The sequence below is a fragment of the Onychostoma macrolepis genome, chromosome 06 (assembly GCF_012432095.1).
Source record: "Onychostoma macrolepis isolate SWU-2019 chromosome 06, ASM1243209v1, whole genome shotgun sequence".
Lineage (NCBI taxonomy): Eukaryota > Metazoa > Chordata > Actinopteri > Cypriniformes > Cyprinidae > Onychostoma > Onychostoma macrolepis.
The window spans coordinates 30,653,693-30,670,562 of NC_081160.1; the positions used below are offsets into that span (position 1 = coordinate 30,653,693).

At 35.3% G+C, this 16,870-nt stretch overlaps 2 protein-coding genes across 10 annotated transcripts in view; both read left to right on the top strand.

The window, feature by feature from the left end:
* The window catches only part of LOC131542148 (tubby-related protein 1-like), a 9,604-nt gene extending 582 nt beyond the window's left edge, over positions 1-9,022 (top strand). The window contains exons 2-13 of one of the 2 annotated variants that reach the window (XM_058778523.1): positions 2,808-2,931; positions 3,017-3,121; positions 3,923-4,048; positions 4,143-4,253; positions 4,335-4,484; positions 4,888-4,973; positions 5,125-5,292; positions 5,973-6,085; positions 6,177-6,285; positions 6,389-6,487; positions 6,598-6,769; positions 8,359-9,022. In XM_058778523.1, the coding sequence (XP_058634506.1) occupies positions 2,808-2,931; positions 3,017-3,121; positions 3,923-4,048; positions 4,143-4,253; positions 4,335-4,484; positions 4,888-4,973; positions 5,125-5,292; positions 5,973-6,085; positions 6,177-6,285; positions 6,389-6,487; positions 6,598-6,769; positions 8,359-8,492 (1,497 nt within the window). In that variant the 3' untranslated portion in view covers positions 8,493-9,022. The remainder of the gene's footprint in view (positions 1-2,807; positions 2,932-3,016; positions 3,122-3,922; positions 4,049-4,142; positions 4,254-4,334; positions 4,485-4,887; positions 4,974-5,124; positions 5,293-5,972; positions 6,086-6,176; positions 6,286-6,388; positions 6,488-6,597; positions 6,770-8,358) is intronic. The other variant, XM_058778524.1, reaches the window with a different exon arrangement.
* A 46-nt stretch (positions 9,023-9,068) lies between these two features.
* Positions 9,069-16,870, top strand: part of tead3b (TEA domain family member 3 b) — a 43,082-nt gene continuing 35,280 nt past the window's right edge. For 6 of the 8 annotated variants that reach the window (XM_058778527.1, XM_058778532.1, XM_058778530.1 and 3 more), the window contains exons 1-2: positions 12,342-12,503; positions 12,898-12,967. The gene's annotated coding sequence lies outside the window, so the exon portion shown is untranslated. Of the gene's footprint in view, positions 9,897-12,341; positions 12,504-12,897; positions 12,968-16,870 lie in introns of those variants that run through there. The other 2 variants (XM_058778528.1, XM_058778529.1) reach the window with 2 other exon arrangements.

Consider the following 16,870-nt stretch of genomic DNA (forward strand, 5'->3'; position numbering starts at 1 on the left):
GTAATGAGAAATGCTAAATGACTGTAAAATATTTAGGTTTTATATTTGCATAAACTAAAATAACTAGTAGGACTATTGGTATTGCTGAAGTAGCTAGTAGGAAATATGAGGCATTGCAGATTTATATGGTGATATAGTCCTTGTAATCAAGAAAATATTTTATAATAACGATGTATTTAGCTCAAGGGTTCAGAGATTGACAGATCATTTTAGTTGAAATGTAAATATGTCTCATTTGGTCTACGTACAAACACAACTTGAATTCATTTAGACAGTGCAAATACTTTAACCTTATTTAAGCTCAAATTGATTTCAAAACTATATTTGGCAAATGCATTTTTTTTTAATGTTAATTGAATGGAAACATGGTTGAATTAGGGTTTTTGTTTTCTTCCACACCTCATGACAGGGATTGACTAAGGTGACGGTATTAATAGTCTTATTCTGGCTGTGTCTTAAGTGGATCACACACACTTACACACACATTCAGACTCACAGTCAGTACAGAGTGTCTCATGTTTTAGGCAATATATACGGTATGAGGGTGAAAATATGTGTGGAAAGGTTTAACTTAAACATATTTGTGAAATACAGTCCACAAAGAAGAATAACGGACAAATGTGAGGTTTTTCCATTACTGACTCCTGCAGCTTAATCACTCGCAAACAGGATGTGTTGTATAATGTGGTTATGCATCAGATCACTGCTGTTATATCAGTAGATTTAGAGATGAAGCAATCTTTACATTTGCATTTAGTCATTTAGCAGACGCTTTTAACCAAAGCGACTTACAAATGAGGACAATACAAGCAATCAAAATCAACAAAGGAGCAATGATATGCGAGTGCTGTAACAAGCCTCAGTCAGTTTTTTTTTAAATTATATAATAGATAAAAAGAAAACGGATAGAATTCAAAAAGATTAGAAAAGCTAGTGTTGGTTTTTTTTTTTTTTTAAAGAAAACAAGCAGTAAATGAATAGAGTGCAAGTCTAAAAGGGACAAGTTTATCTTATCAATCTTATGCATCAAAAAGATCATTGTGTATTATAATTGAAATGTATTATCTAATTAAACAATACATAAAAAAACTACGAATGCCAAGGGGAGTATATTACCTTACCTAATATTTGGACACAGGCATATTTTTTATTATTTTAGCTGCTGACCAAAACGTATTCAAGTTACAGTTATATAATGATTATGAGCTGCACTCTGAGCTTTAATTTCAGGGTATTCTCATCTAAATTAGAGGAAAGGTTAAGGAATTACAGCTCTTTAATATGTTCCTCCCCCCTTTTTCAAGGGACCATAAGTAATTGGACAATTGACTCAAAAGCTGTTTCATTGACCAATGTGGGCTATTCCTTCATCATTTCTACATCAATTAAGCAGTTAAAAGGTCTGGAGTTGGTTCTAAGTGTGCCATTTGAATTTGGAAGCTGTTGCTGTGAACCACATCATGCGGTCAAGGATCTCTCCATACAAGTGAAGCAGATGATTGTTAGGCTTCAAAAACAAAACAAGTCCATCATCTGTGAAACACTGAGCAGCGTAATGCATGAGCTGCATGGCTTCCAGTGGCACTGGGTTACTGGTGTTTAGTGATGATGAGACAGAAGATAGAAGCAGCCGGATGAACTCTGAAGTGTATAGAGATATAGTTTCAGTCAAATGCAGTAAAGCTGATTGGACGGTGCTTCATAGTATAAATGGACGATGACCCAAAACGTACAGCAAAAGCAACCCAGGAGTTTTTGAAGGAAAAAAGTGGAATATTCTGCAATGGCCGAGTCAATCTCCTGATCTCAACCCGATTGAGCAGCATTTCACTCGCTGAAGACAAAACTAAAGGCAGAAAGACCCACAAACCCACAACAACTGAAGTCCGCTGCAGTAAAGGCCTGGAAACCCAGTCTCTGCTGATGTCCATGAGATCCAGACTTAAGGCAGTCATTGCCTGCAAAGGATTCTCAACAAAATATTACAAATAAACATGAAACATGATCTTTATTTAATATCCTAATGATTTTTGGCATAAAAGAAAAATAATTTTGACCCATACAATGTATTTTGGGCTATTGCTACAAATATACCCCAGCGACTTAAGACTGCTTTTGTGGTCCAGGGTCACATATGTGTGTGTGTGTTTGTGTATGTGTTTTTCTATCCCGGTGGGGACATAAACCTGAATACACACAGACTCATAGGGACTCGTGTCATGGTGGGGACCTAAAATGAGGTCCACATGGGTAAACAAGCTTATAAATCATACAGAATGAGTTTTTTTGAGAAAGTAAAAATGCAGAAAGTTTCCTGTAAGAGGTAGGTTTAGGTGTAGGGTTGGTGTAGGGCGATAGAAAATACAGTTTGTACAGTAGAAAAACCATTATGCCTGGTTTGCTATCCCCACAAGGATAGCAAATCAGACGTGTGTGTGTGTGTGTGTGTGTGTGTGTGTGCAGTTTCGTGCTTCAGATTTTTAAACATATTTTTATGTATTCCAATACACAACATAACTCAGAGAAAAACCTTTATATCATAAAAAGTATAAATCTGAAAAATGTGCACATATATAAATATAAATGTGAGTGTGTTTCAAACAAAAAATGACAAAAATGCCTATTTATTGACTAAGAGTTATATATATTTAGTTATATTTAGAGTAATATTGTTCTTTTTTATTTGTTGCTTTCACTTGCATCCTTACCGGTGAGTAAATTAACTTTCTAGCTTTGATTACTTGATTAGCTAATTGTCCAATATGTTTTTACAGTAATGTCATTTTTAACTGCACAGAATATTGCAGAAGCCCAAAAAGAAGAAGCCCGAGTCGACTCCAGCAGACATCAACGGCACCGAAGCCAAACCCAAAAAGACCAAGAGCAAGAAGAGCGGCGATCTGTCGGCCGAGAGCAGCCCGGCCACTCAGAGTATGGCAGACAGTTCATGTCCTGATGTTACATCACTGCGCTTCTGTCAGTCTGTTTACACAACTCTCACAAACCTCCCTCACAGATGGAGAGAAGGTGAAGAAGAAGAAACTGGAGAAGGAGAAAGAATCAACAGAGAAGGAGAAGGAAATCAAAAAGAAAGCAAAAAGTGCCCCAAAGAAGAAGAAAAGTAAGTGACCTACTGTTATTTTAGTGTCATTTATATACTATTAGTGTCCTCTTAGTGTTATTTATATTATTCATATTATATGGTATTCATTTGATCTTTTTGTATTATATATATATATATATATATATATATATATATATGTGTTATATTTTAAATTAGATTTAAATTTTTATATTTTCAGTTTTCATTTTAACTTTAGTTTTAGTTACTGTCATTTTTATTAGTTGTTTTTTTATTTATATGATTATTATTTTATTTATAGGTTAATTAGCTTTAATTTAGTTTGACTTAATTTAGTCATTTCAACTTCAACTTATTTTATTGCAATTAGTTGCAAAGGCAACATTTCTTTCGATTTCAATGCAGTTTTTGAAAACTGAAAGCTTTTCCAGTTTCAGTTTGTCATGTAATATTTTATTTAAAATTTTATTTTATTTCAGCTTTTTCAGTTACCAGAAATTAGCCTTAGTTAACACCAAGAACACTGAAATTACCTCAGTAATAAATTAATTTATTTGATATCTTGAAATGTTTGAGTTCATACTGAGATCTCTAAATCTCTAAGATTTTATTATTTTGAGCTCAGTTTGGAACATCGGTGAGATCTTTTCAAAACCTCTAGCGAGAGAATTAGAGTGTGATAATAAAAAAAGTCATTTTTTAATGAAAAAAGCAATTTCCTCTTCATTTTGGAAACAACTGTGATAAAGTTTTCTCTTTCCAGCAGGATAACAGCATGACATTTGAAAAGCAAACTGTTTTTTTATATATATCTGCACTTATATGTTTATTGCAAAACAGGTTCTACAGAAGATGATGATGATGATGAGGATGACGAAGAGACCACTCCTCAGAAGAAGACGAAGAAAAAAACTTCAAAAGAAAGTTCTGATGGGAAGGAAAAAGACAAGAAGTCCAAATCAAAAGGTGTCCTCTGTTCACATGTACTTTAAACTACTTTAAATACATAATAGTTTAGTTAGATTCAATAACTTGATTTATTTATATTTGCTTCATGAAGATGTCAAAGAGGATGTAGATAGTAAAGGAAAATCTAAAGCCAAGAAAAAGGCACCAGCCTCCATGTTTCAGATAAACGGAGACAAGCCTGAAACCAAGAGTAAAAAGAAAGGTAATGTTTTGAGAGCTCTTCTATATGCATGTCTATTTGTTGATTCAGAATAATACATATGTTTGCAAATGTGGCGTAAAGCAGCTGCCAAATCTGAGAGTGAAGATGAGAGCGAACCAGAAACCAAAACCAGCAAGACGAAGAAGAAGAGCAGCTCAAACCCAGTGTCCATGTTTCAGACAGGAGGGGACAAAGACAAAGACAAGGACAAAAAGACAAAAAAGACCAAAAGTAAGTTCTGGTCCTTTCTTAAAGCCATTATGGTACACACAATTTTACTTACTGACATACAAAAAAATATAAAAGCTTCAATAATACAGAAAATTCCATGTTATTTTATCTTTTGGTTTAATATTTGTCATATCTTTAGTTATTATGCACACATAATTGTATTGCTATTAATTCTTCACTGAATAAGTAAATAAATAAATAAAATAGTATCTGCATTGCATAATTTTTTTCTGAATAGCAATGAAAAATGAAGTTAAGGGACCAAATGGAAGGTTATACTATGCCATAGTGTGAGGAAATTGGATATTAATTGTTATCTACTGTATGTCTGAACTGATTTGTTTCCATAAACTGGCAGCACACGGCTGTTTCCATGTCTAATTTGATTGTTTCTCATCCTCAGGTCCTGCTAAAGCAGAAGAGACTGAAGACTCAGATTCAGAAGTGACACAGAAAAAGAAAAAGGGCAAAGGGAAAAAAGGCAAAAAGGTGAATTCATTTATATTACACTTTATTCTCATTACGGTATTTATTTATTCTCATTTTTCTCTAGTAACGACAGTGCACATGTGGTTTTTGGGTGGGAACTATGATTACCATGGTAACAGTGTCTAAGATTACCTCTCTTATTCCTGTGAAGGAGGAGCGAGCACCTTCTCCTCCCATCGAGTTTGACAATCTGGAGGAGTTCGTACTTCAGCCTGCGCAACAGGGCGTCACGGTAAGGTGCAAAGTGACCCGTGACAAGAGAGGGATGGACCGAGGCCTTTACCCAACGTACTACCTGCACCTGGACAATGAGAAGAAAGTACGACGTCTATATTCATCTTTATAGGCCTTCATGGTGTCTTAATATGCGGACCAAGACTGCATTTATTTGATCAAACAGTAATATTGTGAAATGTTTCGAATGAAAAATAACTGTGTGATTATATGTTACAATGCAATTGATTCCTGTGATGTAAAGCATCATTACTCCAGTCTTCAGTGTCGCATGATCCTTCAGAAATAATTCTGAAATGCTGATTTGCTGCTCAAGAAACATTTCTGATTATTATCAATGTGTTGTTTCATTTTTTAGAAATCTTTTGTAACATTATACATGCCTTTACTGTCACTTCTGAACAATTTATTGCATCCTCGGTGAATAAAAGTACACTGTAAAAAGTGAAAGTTGACTTAACTTAAAAAAAATTGAGGAAACCTGTTGCCTTAACTTTTTTTTTAAAATTATTATTATGTACTTAATAATTTTAAGTGAACTTGACAATTCAATTAACTTATTTTTTTTAATTACCATTTACTTAAAAATTAAGGCAACGGGTTTCCTCAATTTTTTTAAGTTAAGTCAACTTATCACTTTTTACAGTGTATTAATTTCTTTAAAAAAACATCAAAAATGGCACAATATCTCACTACATTTATTTTAGCAATCTGGAATCATTTGAATTCAGATGTGACAAATTCTGATGTCCCTCTTACATCCAGGTGTTTTTGTTAGCGGGAAGAAAGAGGAAGAAAAGCACAACCTCAAACTACTTGATCTCCATTGACCCGACTGACCTCTCCAGAGGAGGGGAAAACTTCGTTGGGAAGCTGAGGTACCATTGCCATAGCTGCTCCTCTTGGACACTTTTACAGGTCTATAACACAGTCTCTTTGATTTAAAAGAGATTTGCATGTATATTTCAGGTCAAATCTGATGGGAACTAAGTTCACGGTGTTTGATAATGCACTGCATCCGGACAGAGCTTTGCCGGACATGTCTAACGCACGGCAGGAATTAGCAGCCATTATCTATGTAAGGCAACATCCACTGTAACACTGTAATTTTGGATGAAACGCTAATCAGTTACTTAATGCATGTTATATTTTACTAACATTAATTTGCATTGTGGCTTTAGGAAACAAATGTTTTGGGCATGAAAGGACCAAGGCGAATGATTGTAATTATTCCTGGCATGACCAAAGATGGAGAACGAGTCCCCATACGACCACGTAGTGTAAGTTAAAAACAAATATTTAATTATAATGATTTATTTATACATAATTATTTAATTTATTCCATTATAATTATAATGGAATAACATCTGAATATACTGCTTCTCAACAGGAAAATGATGGCCTCCTCATTAGACATCAAAACAGAAATATGGAAAACTTGATAGAGCTGCGCAATAAGACGCCAGTGTGGAATGAAGATACGGCGTCACATGTGTTAAACTTCAACGGCAGAGTCACACAGGCCTCCATCAAAAATTTCCAGATTGTGCATAACAAAGACCGTAAGTAACTCAAGCATATCTCTGTAGAGCTGTTGATATTTGTGACCCTGGACCACAAAACCAGTGTTAAGTTGCATGGTTATATTTGTAGCAATAGCCAAAAATACATTGTATGGGTCAGAATTATCGATTTTTCTTTTATGCCAGAAATAATTAGGATATTAAGTAAAGATCATGGTTCCATGAACATATTTTGTAAATTTCCTACAGTAAATATATCAAAACTTGATATGCATTATCAATGCATTGCTGAGGACTTGATTTGGACAGCTTTAAAGGCGATTTTCTCAATATTTAGATTTTTTTGCACCCTCAGATTCCAGATTTTCAAATAGTTGTATCTTGACCAAATATTGTCTGATTGCCTAACAAACCATACATCAATGGAAAGCTTATTTATTCAGCTTTCAGATGATGTATAGATATCAATTTTGAGAAATTGACACTTATGACTGGTTTTGTAGTCCAGGGTCACATTTCTCTAAAACAAAAGCCACTGTATGTTTGAAAAAGATGTTGTTATGCAGAACTACTGCAATTACAAATGGAAAAAATACAATCAGAGTATTTTAATATTATTATATAGTATTATAGTGTTTATAAATATTAGCTTTTTTTTCAGTTTCAATTTTAATTAGAATCATTTTATGTGTTATTGTTATTTTTCTTGTTTTTTTTTTTAAAAGGTTTTTTAAATATTTCTATTAGCATTTATTTATTATTTCAGTTTTAGTTTTAGTAATTTTAGTACTGCAATTTTATTCCTGTCAGTTGCAGATGTATGTTTATTAAATCTAATATTTATATTTTATTTCAACTATTATTTATCAAAGAAAACTTAAAAACTATTTCAAATGTAACAATTTTAGCAGTGGTACTGTGTTAGAGCATGGTTCTAAAATCAACATGATCATTGGGCATATACTGATAACTTCTATACTTTAAATGCTCTTGAAGTTGAGTTGAAAAAAAGGTTACACTTTATTTTAAGATGTCCTTGTTGCAGTGAAATTATGCATTTAAGTACGGAGTAATATTAATGATTTACTTACTATATGGTTAGGGTTAGAATTAGAGTTTGACTTAGGGTAACTTGCATGTAATTATGCAATTATGTTATTCTAATAGTAAATACACGTAACATATGTAACAAGAACACCTTAAAATAAAGTGTTACCGAAAAATGTGTCTGCCAAATTGGTTAATCCAATGTACTGTATCTCACAACGCAATGCACTTGACTTCACCATCCATTTCCAGTGTAACAAAAGTGCCAGAAATAATATTAGCTGCTATTTTAATCTCTCGATTGATTAGTAACTGTCAAAAGTGAAGACATTTGTACACAAAAATGAATTAAAAATGCAAAATAATCATATTTGAAGATATTTCATACTGATACTTTGCATATTGTTTCAATTTGTAATAGTACAAAGTGTGCAGTATACGCTGTGAAATATGCAGTGCCTATCAGCACTCTGAACAGTTTGATGTTGTAAATTACATGCAAAATGTTAATCAGTGTTAGTATTGGTATGTTTGCTAAGCAAATGTGTCATTGCATGACCCTTTTTTGTGCTACATTTCAGAGGACTACATTGTGATGCAGTTTGGGAGAGTAGCAGACGATGCCTTCACTCTGGACTACAGGTATCCTCTGTGTGCCGTACAAGCCTTTGCCATCGCTCTCTCCAGCTTTGATGGCAAAATCGCCTGCGAGTAAAAGCGTAAAGACGTCCTGCTGGTGTCTTTCTGTGATTTTGTCATACACAGCAAATGGGAAACGTTCTCACTCAGCATCAGCTCAATTGAAAACGAGACCGAAACCCATAAACCTGTAAAATAAAGCCACCATTGCTTGTGGGGTTGCATGATTTTACACGCCACAGAGAGATCTGCTGGTGATATCCACTTGGGCTAAAATCAAGTAATGGTTGTAGAGGTGGTGAACTAAGAATGGAGGAAGTGCATCGAGATGTTTGATTTGAGAGTTTGAAAAATGAAATGACCCCTGGTGGTGAGGAGGTCACGTTAGACGTGGCGTGTGTTTGAAAAGGGAAAAAGAAACAAGGGATTGTGTTTTAGTTTTAGGTTATGCATACAGTGCAATTAGGATAAATGTGTTTTAACACTGTCTGCTTCACATTTTAGTAAATCGGGTTAAAAACTGTGTTATCTTATACTAATAACATGAATAGAAAAAGCACTTTGTTTATAGGAATAGTTCACCTAAAGTTGAAAATCTGCTGAAAATGCTCACCCTCAGGCCATCCAAGATGTAGATGAGTTTGTTTCTTGGAGAAATATTGCATTTCATCGCTTGCTCACCAATGGATCCTCTGCAGTGAATGGGTGCCGTCAGAATGAGAGTACAAACAACTGATAAAAACATCACAATAATCCACAGTACATCAGTTAAAAGTCTTGTGAAGCAAAAAGCTGCGTGTTTGTAAGAAACAAATTCATCATTCGGGCATTTTAAATTTAAACTGTTGCTTCCAGCTAAAATATGAGTCTATAATCCATAATAACGCCGGTGAAAACGTCCATCTCCTGTTGTCCTCTCACATCAAAATCAATCAGCAAATTTGTTTAGAGCTGTTTTGGACCGTTTCGCTTTTGAAAGCGGTGCTTGATCTCTGCATATTTCTCTCCTGATTCAGATGAGACGACTTTTTCACTGGAGAAAGCATTATTGTGGATAGAGCACTCATATTTTAGCCCAGGGTGTCAGACTCAGTTCCTGGAGGGCCACAGCCCTGAAGAGTTTAGATTCGATCCTAATTAAACACACCTGATCCAGCTAATCAAGTCCTTCAGGCCTATTTTAAAACTACATGGTTTGTGTGTTGGGGCAGGGTTGGAACTAAACTTTGCAGGGCTGTGGCCCTCCAGGAACTGAGTTTGACACTCCTGTTTTAGCTGGAAGCAATGGTTTGATGTTAATTGATGGATTGGCTTGCTTGGGGATTATTGTGATGTTTTTCTCAGATGTTTGGACTCTCATTCGGACGGCACCCATTCACTGCAGAGGATCCATTGGTGAGCAAGTGATGGAATGTTACATTTCAATCAAAATCTCTTCCCATGAAGAAACAAACTCCTCTACATTTTGGCTGGTCTAAGGGTGAGTACATTTTTGAAAAATTAATTTTTGGGTGAACTATTCCTTTAAAAAACGTTTCTATGTATTTTCGGCAGTTGTGCTGTGTTTTGTGTGTGTAACCGTTAAGAATGCTTATCTGAAAGCAAGCAAGAAAGCGGTTGTCTGTGCAAGTGTGCCGAAAGCCCAAGATTAAAGCAAGGTCCAGATTTATCAAAGCTGATAGTAAATTTCTGATTGCACATGCAATATCATTGACTGATGCTTGGAGTATGTCAAACATCTCAACCACTCATGCAGTTTCTTGCTTACTCATGCAAAGATGATCTGGATTAATAAGTGTCATTACAGGAATAACGTGAACTATCACCTGATGCAGATGTGAACCTGACGTTTGGTGTTTAATTGTTTTGTTTTGCCTTGTACGTGTCATTGTAGTTCATGATTATTTGTGTAACATAGGATGTATATGATTAAAAACCCATAACTGTCTTAATCTGTGCAGACAAAAGTAAATAGTCATGTTCTTCCATTTTTACTTAATGTGAATGTAAATGTAGAAAGGAAATCGCAATACTTTTAAATGAAATAAAAATGTGCTTCATTTAAGAGTTTTATCTCTTGATGGAAGTGTGAAAGGTTTTGCTTTTGACAGTTCAGGTTGCCACAGTTGAAATTAAAAAAAAAAAAATAGTGTACATTCTTCTTGCACATGCCTGAAATTTTTGTCCATGTTTCATCTGTACATTTTTAAATGATTCTCTTTTGAATCTAATATTAATAACTTTCTTTTTCACTTCATGCCACTAAAGCGGCTTTAACATTGAATATTGATGTTAACCAATAGCCAAAGCTATTTAGACAATGTTTTAAGGCTTTAACATTAATTTTCATTTCATAAATGCCACAACAATAATAGCAAATTACAGTAGATTTGGAAAATTATGTTAAGTACAATAAGTTGTGAATGCTGATTTATAATGACTTTAAATGCCTTTTTAAATCTGGTAAGGTAAAAAAAAAAAATACAGGTCTTGTAGATAAAGTCTTTGCGTGAGGCCAAACGAATGAACTGTATAACAGAACTAAAGTCTCTGTGGTACTAGTATATTACACTGGGGATCTCTCTTTAAACTTTCAGCCTCAGGCCAGACGATCTGTCACAGCCTGCTGGGTTGGTTGTCCAAACTTGTAGGTCTCAGAGAAGTTTACCACGCAGAGTTGCTGTGATAGTTTCAAATATTTCCTCATCTTGTCCCTGTAGCTTTTTGCAACCCTTGTAATTTTTTAACTTCACTTCGCTAATCTTTACTCTGGACCGTGCTCACATGTTTCAGATTTGGCCTACAGACGGAGCTCTACGCCTGTAGAGATGTATGTTAAAGGAGCATACATGCATTATAATCTTAGGCTCCATTCCAGCGTATTACATCACTGAGTTTGACTGCTATGCTCCCCTGAGACGCTGGTTGTGGTGAAGAGGTTTCGCTGTTCACACTCATCGCTCTGGAATGTTGAACGGATTCTATCAGAATTCCTGGACGATGAAGAGGATGATGATGATGGCCTTCTAAGGGTCTGAGAACCATGCAGCATTTGACCTGCAAATATAATCGCTTGGTTTTTACAGATTGTTTTAAATACAGTGATAAGCTCATTTAATGAGTTATATAGGCTAGATGTTTTAAATTATTGAGAAAAAAAAACAGAACATTAAGATTATTGAAAAAAAAAAACTGATTTTATTACTTATTCCAAGCTTTTTTATTTTTTAAATCTAAACCTATTTTAATGAGCATATTTGACATATTTTTACTTTAACATTTAAATGAGCAGATTTGATTAATTATTCCAATTTTTTTTGTCTAAACTTTTTAATTAGTTTGTATTTTCAGTTACTGAGTATTTATTTTAATAAGCATATTTCCATATTTTATTTTCACATATTTAAATGAGTAACTGCGCTTTAAAATATACATTCAGAAATTCCAAAATAAGTGTCTGTTATATCCACAAAAACAAAAGACTACAAATTAAACGTTACTAATTAACTAAATGCTACTAGTCTAATTAGTTATTTAATGAACGTTAATAACTATTTGAATGTTTACAAATATATGCAGTAATAAAGAAACACTTCAAGAATTTTTGGAATGTGTTTTTTTTTTGTATTTTTGTCAAGATTATTTTTGCCTGTCACATTAAATAAATAAAAAATCAGTACCAGATTACGTTCCAGATATGATCTAATCAACGATATCTGGTAGTGAAAAACGTTATTACATTCATCTAAACTCGGTATTTATAACTCAAAGTACAGTAGCTCAAGTAGCCTGCCCTGCAGCTTTTCTCTTTTCTTCTCTGTGGCCCAAAGTGGGCGGGCCTTTGCAGAAGTCCCCGCCCCCAGCCGTGTTGATTGACGCGCGACGGTGGCCCCTCCTTAAACTTTTTTTTCCCTCCTTCGTTTTCCACTGAAGTGCGTGAATTTCATACCAAACCCATACTTCGCATTCCACCTTTACTGTCAAACCGGGAGAAATATTACTGAAAACAATAGAGCACCAAGATAAATATAACTTTAAAGAAATAAACCTCGTCCAGTTCTATCGGTAGAGGTGTTTCTCAATAAAGGTGAGTTTTAGATTCACTCGTTCCCTTTGTCTGATCGCGTTTTTCATGCCGCTCAAGCGAAGTTTTCAGATCTTTGTCATATTTTGCATTTTTCCTCGGAACTCCCTGCGTTGGGTGGGATGAGGGACAGAATTCCGTGTGGATATGCTGTAATTCTGCGTGTGTGAGAGCGAGGAAGGCGATTTTAGTGTGATAGCCGGGAACTTTTTGCCTTTGAATTAGACTTTTAAGTTAGAAACATTATTCCAACTAACGTTAACGCTTCCATTGTTGCGCGTAGAAGTCGAGTCGAAAATGTCATGCTCGTCTGCACAGGCTCTTATTTACTCTCATAGCAGGATTTTGCAAAGGCGATGTGTGATTGAAAATAAAGAAAGAGGTTTTGTTGTTCCAGAGACTTGTCAGAGAGAAACGACAGAAGTGTTTGGAGAGATCTTACACCCCTTTTTCTACGTTATCATCAGGTAAGTGTGACTATGTTTGTTTCACTTGACAGGCTCGAGACGTTTACTAGATTTAACATTTACTGATTTATGTGAGGTTATTAGTGGCGTGAATTTAAGAGTATAGCAATACATTAAAAGTTATGTTTTTCAGTTACAAAACAACTTCATTACGTGTGAAGTGAAGACAAATTACGCTATTGGAAAAAGTATAGCGTTGACTCGTAAGCTATGTAAATAGCGTAAAAGCATAATTTATTATAAAACTTGTTGATATGATGACTGATTTCTGTGGAAACTTTTTTGTTTTTTATATTGGCCTTCAGGCAATTTTCCATATTGTACCATCCAGACTAGTTTATCAAAACCGAATTCAGTTTTTTTTTTTTTTTAATTTTATATAGGCCTATATATATATATATATTTGTATGGAATTTTATCTCATTTTTTTATACTATATTCATTATTTTTGTAGTATTAAAACTATTTTGCCAATAAAAACGATCAGATTTCCTCAGGTAAAGCGGTGACGTTGAGTGATCTTCCCGCCCAAACAGCTATCTTTCCTCAGATTGAGCGTTTCATTATTAACCCTTCTATAGTTTAAAGATAATTTTGACCCTTTTTGGTGTCCTATCCGGGATTTGTGACATTGTCAGTAATATCTAAACATCAAAAAAGCAGGTTACAGTTTTGTGTAAAAATTCCAATTTCTCATCATCTGTAGAAGAACCAATCACTGCCTTTCAAAAAAGTTGTTCAGCTTTAAATAGTTTATGTAAATCTATGAAATTAAAAAAAAAAAAAAAAGTTTTTTTCCACATTGTTTACTTTGCAAGCAGGTTAAATACATTAGGCCCTCATGAATTTAAACATTTTTAATGTGACACAAATTTGACTGTGGGGGATGCATTTAGAACAACAAGAGGGTTAATTATTCTTGTCAAACATTTCCATCTCATCTGTGTATTAATTTCATTTTTACAGTTATCTTTTTTTCAGGGTGAATGGGTGAGACCGAAGTATTTTGAGTTTAGTCCTTCGCATGTTAATTCGTTATTAGTTCACCCCACACACATGTTAGTGAGTTTAAGGATGCTCTCCACATTTTTATTGTTCCTCTGAGTTACTATTAATGGACAGGTTTCGTTAAACAGAAATGCTGCACTTCAGGTTGGACTTAGTTAGTTCAGCCCAAACTGCCTCTTCAAGTTCTGCTGCTTGATTAGGTTGTCTTATGTTTTACCTCCTGTTAGAAAGGTTGGGCTTCTCGAAAAAAGGTTGAAATATAGCTAGATATAGGTCAGGTTGTGTTTAAAAGTGATTGTTGTGTGAAATTATTTTTTGTAATGTATGTTGTATCTCCTTAAAGAGACAGTATGTAGACCTGATGTTGTGGCGGCTTTTGTTTGGTCAACAGTGGAAGTAACTAAATTGTGCTCCAATTTGTTCACTCCAATTTTTTATTTACAAAGCCAAATTTTTTTCTTGCTCGTGACTCCAAAACACGTTTGCATTTTTGTCTTCTGTTACCCCATTATCTGATCAACAACAAATGAAACCCAACAAGAGATTTACACATCAGAGGTTCGGTTTCACATTACTGAATGTCACGGCTTTTTAATTAAGTTTGTTACAGGAAGTTTAGTCTAGTTTAGCTTGTGGCATTCACTCCAGGCAACCTGTCTTGGTATTTGCCACTTGCGTGATATGCACAATTTACTGTAAGTCCCCGCGGTATGGAAATTTATTTTGGAAAATAATATTATGTATATTCCTCGGGTAAATATGTAAGCTCAAGCTGTCTAGTTTTAGTGCGAGTTGTCCCTTATGCAATTTTAATTGGTCAGTATTGATGAAGATCACAAGGCGTATAATACTGAAATTACACGCAATACAATTTAAAGATTGCAAAAGCACATTTCTGAAATTAAAAGACTTCCATTGTTTTGCTCAGAATTCTAAATCAGAACATGTTTTTTCCATTGACGAGATTTGCACTGGAACGGAGGTGATTTTCTATATTAGTTTATGCACAATTGTACGCTTTTCCCAATTGTTTTCAGGGCCACACGTTTTAAGCAAACATACTTTTTTTGGGGGTGAATTTAAACAGATGGCGTGTGTTGCCTTTTATGGCTTCCACGATGGGCCACGTTTGTTGTTCAGCAGCAAATTTGCTGTTCTAATTTTTTTTTTTTTTCAGACATCACAAACGAACCATGAACTCCCTCCGCTGTCAGGCTTTGCCGAGCGAAGACACGTCATTTCAACGTCTGCTTTTGCTCTCCCGCTCTAAATAGAGCTTTACTGTTTAATAAGCTAACAAATCAGTTTTAATGATTTGTTTGTTCTTGCGCTGAGCTCTCAATCCAGTCCCCAAACCAGTCCTGAAGTTTGCAATCATCTCCACGGCATTTCTAGCAGTTCTCAATGCAGAAAGTCCAGAGCGTATCCTCCTCAAGAGATCGAGAGTGTGCGATTGGAGCAGATTGTTTGTGCCATATGTGTTTATGTTGCTGGCCAGTTGACAGTTCCTTTAGCTGGTTTGTGTTAAGGGCCCAGCTGAGTGCGTAATGAGCCTCTTTCCATTTGTGTGGACTGAAGCGGCCTTTTAGCACCCGCCGCAGAAGTGGCTCTCCAAATGGTGACCACTTACCTGTCTGTCAACAGAGCTCTGAACAAATATCTAGCTGTGTGTGTTTTCAAGCATTTGGGAGAAAGAGAACATCTTTCGTGATGCGCTGCCGTTTGGCCTCCTCACCGCCCCATGTTTGCAGAAGGAAACATTTTATACGGTCTTCAGTTCCCCAAAATTTAATTTTTCCCTTTCAAATTAAAGTCCTTTTCCACGTCGCGGTCGAAGGAGCCTGCGGCGAGACGCTAGCCAAAGCACACACAATGTGTCGCTATGCTTTATTAATTATGATGGAGAGACGGCCCATGAAAGCGTGTTTACATTGCGCTGAAAATTAATGCCCGCTCTCGGGACACTTGTTTACATACATTTCCTGCGCGAGGCATTGGCAGATAAGATTTTTTTGGCTTGTCCATGGCCGTTTTTGACTCGAGGGAGGGGCGAGCTGTGGGCTAGAACAGTATAGCCTTTGTTTCTGTCTGTCTGAAGTTGCTAAACTTTCCAGTTGTTCTTGAAACCAACTGTTTGTGGCAGCGCACCGGGGTTCACGCGACAGTCAGCTACGCTCCGTGCAAACATGCACCTGAGTTGCATCTAATATAATAATCTGAATTGAAAAAGGAAGGCAAGTTGATGATTTTTGGCCTTCTGTCTAGTGGTAGCATTTATTTGTCATTCTTTATTAAGACGCTCTTTCATGTGATAGTTATCAGAGTGTGACAATCATTACAGTGAACATTGTTGCCATTTTTGTCATGTCACAAAAGTAATACATTTTGACTTATACATAGTGCTCATACTTAGCATTAGTAATTCAAACAAATCCTAAGTATTATATTGGAATTTAGACACGCATGTTGTTCCAAACCTGAATGACTTGTTGTAGAGATATTTTGATAAATGAAAGTCAATGGGGTCCAGTATTAATTTTTTTTTTTTTTTTTTTTTTTTAGACCCCATTTAGTTTTTGAAATGTCGTCATTTGCTTTCCACAGAAGAAAGTATGTTGTATAGGTTTGGAAGGACATGTTGGTGAATAAATGATGACAGAATTATAATTTTTGATTTTGATGTGTAACTTGTCTCGCACCATTTGTGCTACGAAGGTTGACGATGTTTCATATAATGCGCCATATTAAAGAAATGTGTGGTATTGCTGTCAGGGAACGGACTTGATGATTTTCACCTGGCATCAAAAATTCCCCTAAATTTACCTAGAAGGAGGGACTCTTTGACTTGGACCAGTACATATCCACCTAGCAATCACCCACAACACCCTACCACTG